The 6,000-nt window shown below is 38.4% G+C and overlaps 1 protein-coding gene across 1 annotated transcript; it reads left to right on the forward strand.

The window, feature by feature from the left end:
- Positions 1 to 2,572: 2,572 nt before the first annotated feature.
- On the forward strand, positions 2,573 to 5,497 carry LOC127449134 (beta-crystallin A2-like). The gene is made up of 4 exons (XM_051712340.1): positions 2,573 to 2,779; positions 3,896 to 4,037; positions 4,963 to 5,105; positions 5,219 to 5,497. Exons 1-4 carry the CDS (start codon positions 2,619 to 2,621, stop codon positions 5,364 to 5,366), a joined length of 594 nt encoding a protein of 197 aa, XP_051568300.1. The 5' UTR covers positions 2,573 to 2,618; the 3' UTR covers positions 5,367 to 5,497.
- The last annotated feature ends 503 nt before the right edge of the window (positions 5,498 to 6,000 follow it).

Genomic DNA, 6,000 nt, shown 5'->3' on the forward strand with positions numbered 1-6,000 from the left:
AGTGAATGGTTGCTCGGGGTAGAACCCCTGATCTGGTAATGTTGAAAAATTCAACCAAATGTTGTACCAGAGCAGTAACTCTTTTGTTGTAATCTGGTTCACAATGCCACGGCTGACTCACTGAATTACCATGAATGGTTATTTGTGTGTGTGAGAGAGTGGGCAGGCCTGTGATGTAAATGGACTAATTTTACTGTGAAATGAAGGCTGCACCGATGCAAGGAGAGATGTGATCAGCCTCCAGGCTTCACTGCACTCGCCAACCCTTCTGTCTTTACTAAATCAAAGTCCATGATTAATATGCATGTATTACTAAATGCCTATAAATACTAAAAAGTACAATGTAAATATAATGATGTATACTGTACATGTATAAATAATAGCAAAAAAAAAAAAAAAAAACTACAATGTCAAACAGGATTACAATCAGAGTTCATCAACACATCAGAGAAACTGATGACAAGACATACAATATTAAATTGTCTTGTTTTCTCAGTTTAGGGTGAATTTCTCAATTTCAATTACATTTTAACATACTTCATCAGCATAATTGTTTTACATGCAATATTATCAAAGCATAAAAAAATAAATAAAAAATACAGAAACAAATCATAATTATAAATATTATTATTATTATTATTACTATTATATAGTGTTGTAAATACACTGGGATTTAAAAAGTCCACTTGTGTATTTTTCTAATTGAGTGCATTTTTTCCCCCATTACAAATGATATTTTCAGCAATTTGATTAAAAATATTATTTGAAACATTTACATTTGAAATTTTCTCAGTATTTGGTACGTCCCTCTTTTGCTTTAATGCAGCATGCGCTCAAGCTGGAATTAACTCCAGAAGTTAGAAGTTGATTCACGTTATACCAGCATGATTTGACAATGTATCAAAGAGCTTCTTCTGGGCTTCAACGTGTGCAAGGAATGGTGACCTTTAATTCATAGTTAACATGGTCAATGCTTTGACCATTTGCTTATGTGATTAGTGACCTAGAAATAGTGCAGAATCGTAAATATTTCTTATCAATATTAACACCATTAGGTTTGGTGTACGTTTTTTCAAAATCCTAAAACGTTCCGTTTATTTCCAGGTTTAAATTAGCTTTTGAATCCGAGATATTCAATGTGAAACCCATGATATAGTGTTCTCTCTCAGAAATACTTTGTGACCGGTATGCTAAAATGTAATGCTCTTTTTTTAAGTGCTTAACCAGCTTATTTAACAAGTCCATATTATGTAATGTTTCAGTACACTGGAATGTGTTTGAAGAAAAAAGCAACATATGAATATTTCTAGGCAAACTGAATTTTACCACCACAAAATATGAGGCCATGGAACAACAATGCCATTTGGTTTAGTCTCTAACAAGAGTGCATCATGTTCCCGAAGCTCTGAGAGGATACCACATCAAGGATGCTAATTCTAGACGAATGTTTCACTGTAATAGTCAATAGCGTTATGAAAAACAGGATGCAAGAGTCGATTTGGTACTGTGATACACTGACATTTGTGGTAAATATCTTTTAGCTGAAATTAATGACTGCTTGGATAAAATAATTACTGGCAGGTTATTCTCATTTTCTCCCAAAGACATGGACAAAAGCAACTGACAAGAGATCCACTTCAGAGCAATAATTGGTAAGCTTTATGTCACACTGGAAAATCTGTGATTTTCGAGAATTCTCAGAAACCTTTTCACTAACTGTTTTACCATTTCTGGTGGTAGGGGCATTGTGAGGGCATTCAAAGTGTGTTGGAAGGTATGAGCATTGTTTTTTGATGAGTCAGAGAATTGAAGCCCCCTTTAGACAATACCAGGACTAAAGCTCTCTTTTGACACATGCTGCTGAGCTGGCAGTCCCTCTGCACATTCTGCATTAACTGCAGCAACAGCGGCTATATAAACACCCCGCAGTGGACCGAACCCCAATGTTGATTACGCTTGTGAGTATGGGTTGCCGTCATGCTGCCAAAATCAACATAATATCAAACTTCATGAAAGACACAAGTGGATTTTAACTGTGAAAATGGAAAAACTGATTGCAATGGACACTGGACACTAAGAAAAAGCCAGAGACAGACAGATCAAGGAACATGATGAATAAAGGGAGATAGAGGCCTTGTGAATCTTTCCATAGACTGAAATGTCACCCATTACCGGCACAGTAGTGTGGAGAGTGTGGTTACTAACTGACTTTGCATGACAATATTGGAATTGAGTGCATGCAATCATTTAAGCCATCACTGGATTCATAGGGCCTCTATTATCCATGACTGCAAACGTAAACTATTGATATCCTCTGGCTCTTTCAGTGTAGTGCCAATGGGCCTCAGTGTGTGAGGTGTAGTGGCTGCACAGAAGGCATCTAGTAGAACAAAAATGCATTGATTTTAAGTGACTTATTGTACAAGAATGCACATGTTCAAAGTCTTTAAACATGGTGCTAACTTGGTATTAATTGTAATGGCTTGAAGTCGTAGGTTAGGCCAGATGTTGCTGATGATGAAGCTCAAGGTCTTTCAAATGAGCGCAGGTGGTGCTGTATTGGTAACCTTGTTCCTTTATGTTGCCCTTTAGCTGGAGAGAGCAGACAGGTGGGCATCATGAATCAGCAAGAGCAGATGGAGCAGCGTGGACAGTGGAGGATCACAGTGTGGGAAGAGGAGAACTTCCAGGGTAAGCGTTGTGAGTTCATGCTGGAGTGCCCGAACATCCTGGACAGGGATTTCAAAAAGATCCGCTCAATCAAGGTGGACAACGGCCCGTAAGTGTCTGTGTGCGTGAGCTCATCTTTTCGAGCTCATATTTTTGCTTTTTTATCAGTGTCTTATACCCAATGTGTATGTGTGCATAAGCAAGTAAGTGTATGACAATGTATAGGTTGGGGCACTTTGTGATCTGAATATATGTAATAAATGTCTATCTCAAAGGGACCTGCTATAGAGTGCAATAGCTGGGTTCTGAAAGTAAAAATTCCATAATTTGTTTTCCATGACCAAGTGATTTTTAACAATTACTTATAAGCCTACCGTGAGCTCAGATGTTGTTAATCAATGGTACATGCTTCCATTGAAGCCATCCGTCTTTGTTATTTCAGCTTCATTTTTTTTAAATAGTGGTCATTAGCAGAATTTCTGGTAAAGAACTACACTACCCATGATCCTGAAGAGAAAGCGCCACTAGAGGAGTTCGGCAAATAAGCCCACCAGCTGTCTATATTGTATACTGTATATATTGCATTAAGTATAAATAGTACCTGCCACACAGCATGGCTTATTGCACTCCAAGGGTCTGGTGGAAACACAGAAACTGAAGACAAAGTGCAATTTTGTGGTTACTTTGATTTTACTACAAAATGCCATGGTGACATTATGGCTACTGTAGTAAAACCATGGTTAACTTTTGTACAGGAAGGTTAGGGTTAGGTTTAGGGGAAGGGGTTAGGGTAGGTATGGTGTCTGTTGGACTTGTAATAAACACAATAAACATGCTGCAGTGATGCCTCTATACTGTATGTTAGTATTTAACTAGAGGTGCAAATAATATCTGCCACTATCTGCATTGTTGCACTAACACTGCATTGTTGCTATTTAAACTTAATGCAAATAGCCTCTGCCATATATTAAATCAATAGTTATATATATTTCCAATAGTTGTAGTAAATAAATAAACGATTATGGCAATATATTGGTTGTCCAAGCCATCTCTTGTATTTTTATATTTAAAAAATTAAAAATTTGAAACCAAGACCACTGAAAAAGTGGCACTGTTGCGCTCTATATCTAGGTAGTAAAGAGCCTGGATTTTGTAAATATTTATGATCATTTTCTTTGTGTGGGAGATAATATCAGCACTGAACATAATTGTCTTGTCTCTACAGCTGGGTTGGTTATGAGTATCCAGAGTTTCAGGGTCAGCAGTTCATTCTGGAGAAGGGAGATTATCCTTGCTACCAGGCCTGGAGCGGAAACAGCAGTTACCGCACTGAGCACCTACTTTCCTTCAGACCCATTAAATGCGCTGTGAGTTAAATGCCTCATTTTGCAAAATTGCATTCAAAAATAACAAACACAGTTAGAATGTATTCAGCAACAGGGTGTGAAAAAGAAGTGAAACTGATGCTGAATTGCACTGTAAATCTGAAATACACCGATCAGCCACAACATTAAATCCACCTGTCTAATATTGTGTAGGTCCCCCTCGTGCCGCCAAAACAGTGCTAACCCACATCTCAGAGTAGCATTCTGATATTATATTCTTCTCACCACAATTGTACAGAGCGGTTATCTGAGTTACTGTAGATGTGAAAATCCCAGGAGATCAGCAGTTACAGAAATACTCAAACCAGCCCGTCTTGTACCAACAATCATCCATGTGATTATCTAATCAGCCAATCATGTGGCAGCAGTGCAGTGCATAAAATCATGCAGATATGGGTCAGGAGCTTCAGTTAATGTTCACATCAACCATCAGAATGGGGAAAAATGTGATCTCAGAGCGTGGCATGACTGTTGGTGCCAGATGGGCTGGTTTGAGTATTTCTGTAACTGCTGATCTCCTGGGATTTTCACAAACAACAGTCTCAAGAATTTACTCAGAATGGTGCCAAAAAACATCCAGTGAGCGGCATTTCTGTGGACGGAAATGTCTTGTTGATGAGAGAGTTCAGCAGAGAATGGCCAGACTGGTTCGAACTGACAAAGTCTACGGTAACTCAGATAACCGCTCTGTACAATTGTGGTGAGAAGAAAATCTGTTGGTGCTGTTTTGGCGGCACGAGGGGGACCTACACAATATTAGGCAGGTGCTTTTAATGTTGTGGCTGATCGGTGTATATTCCTCTAATATCATAATTCTTGTTGAAACAGTTTCTCAAGAAAGGTCTATTTACAGAATATCTGAGCAATTTTAAGTAACCCTGGACTTTTTGTGCTCGTTCACCACCAGAACCACAGTGACAGTAAAATTACCCTCTATGAGTGTCAGGACATGATGGGTCGCAAGTTTGAGATGTGTGATGACTACCCCTCTCTTCAAGCCATGGGCTGGTGCAGTAAGGAGGTTCCTTCTATCAAAGTCAACTCTGGAGCGTAAGTCATCCTCCGTTTCTCTCAATACAAATTACTTACATGTGCATTACTGCTCTCTGCACACAGTTTTATCTCAGCAATAATGTGGGCTTCTTCCTCTCACCCTATGGCAGCTGGGTGGGCTACCAGTTTCCAGGTTACCGTGGATACCAGTATATCTTTGAGAGAGACAGACGTCAGGGAGAATTCAGGAACTATAACGAGTTCGGCACTCAGGCCCACAGCAATCAGATCCAATCAATCCGCCGAATTCAGCACTAAGCCCGCCCCCACTCTTCTCCTATTGGCTACTGTGTATCAAGTGACAGCATGATATGACATGAGACAAAGTAGGCAATAAACGCTTTTTCAAACAAAAAAATTTATTTTCAATAAACAAAAGCTCGAGATGATGGCTGTTAGTGTTTCTACTTTTTGCTTTCGCAATGTTGCCAGATCTGGTATGTTTTGCAGCTCAAAAAGTGTGATGGAGCATTTTTTTATTTTATTTTTTTTATTTTTTTTATCAGAAACAGAAAAAAAGCTCAATCTCTCTCTTGGTCAGATAGTAGGTTCACTTATTAGATATTTTGGGTTGATATTTTAAGGTTAAGAGTAATGTTAGAAGTCACCGAGAGCTGTCCACGGTGCTGATTTCTTTAAATGACTGAGAGGGAGTAAAACAAACAGATCATTAATACATGAAGATCAAGCTGGGAGATCTGATCACGCGTTCCTAAACTTTTCAGAATATATCATTTGATATATATATTACTCACTTATATATATATAAGTAAACTTCGTACCCCATAGAAAGGACCAATTGATGAGTATAAAAATCTATAGTAGTCTATACGCTTAACTAATGTGCAGTTACATTGGCATCAAAACAACAGTGTTTAGCTTTCAATGTCCT

Source organism: Myxocyprinus asiaticus, chromosome 12, assembly GCF_019703515.2.
Source record: "Myxocyprinus asiaticus isolate MX2 ecotype Aquarium Trade chromosome 12, UBuf_Myxa_2, whole genome shotgun sequence".
Classification (NCBI taxonomy): Eukaryota; Metazoa; Chordata; class Actinopteri; order Cypriniformes; family Catostomidae; genus Myxocyprinus; species Myxocyprinus asiaticus.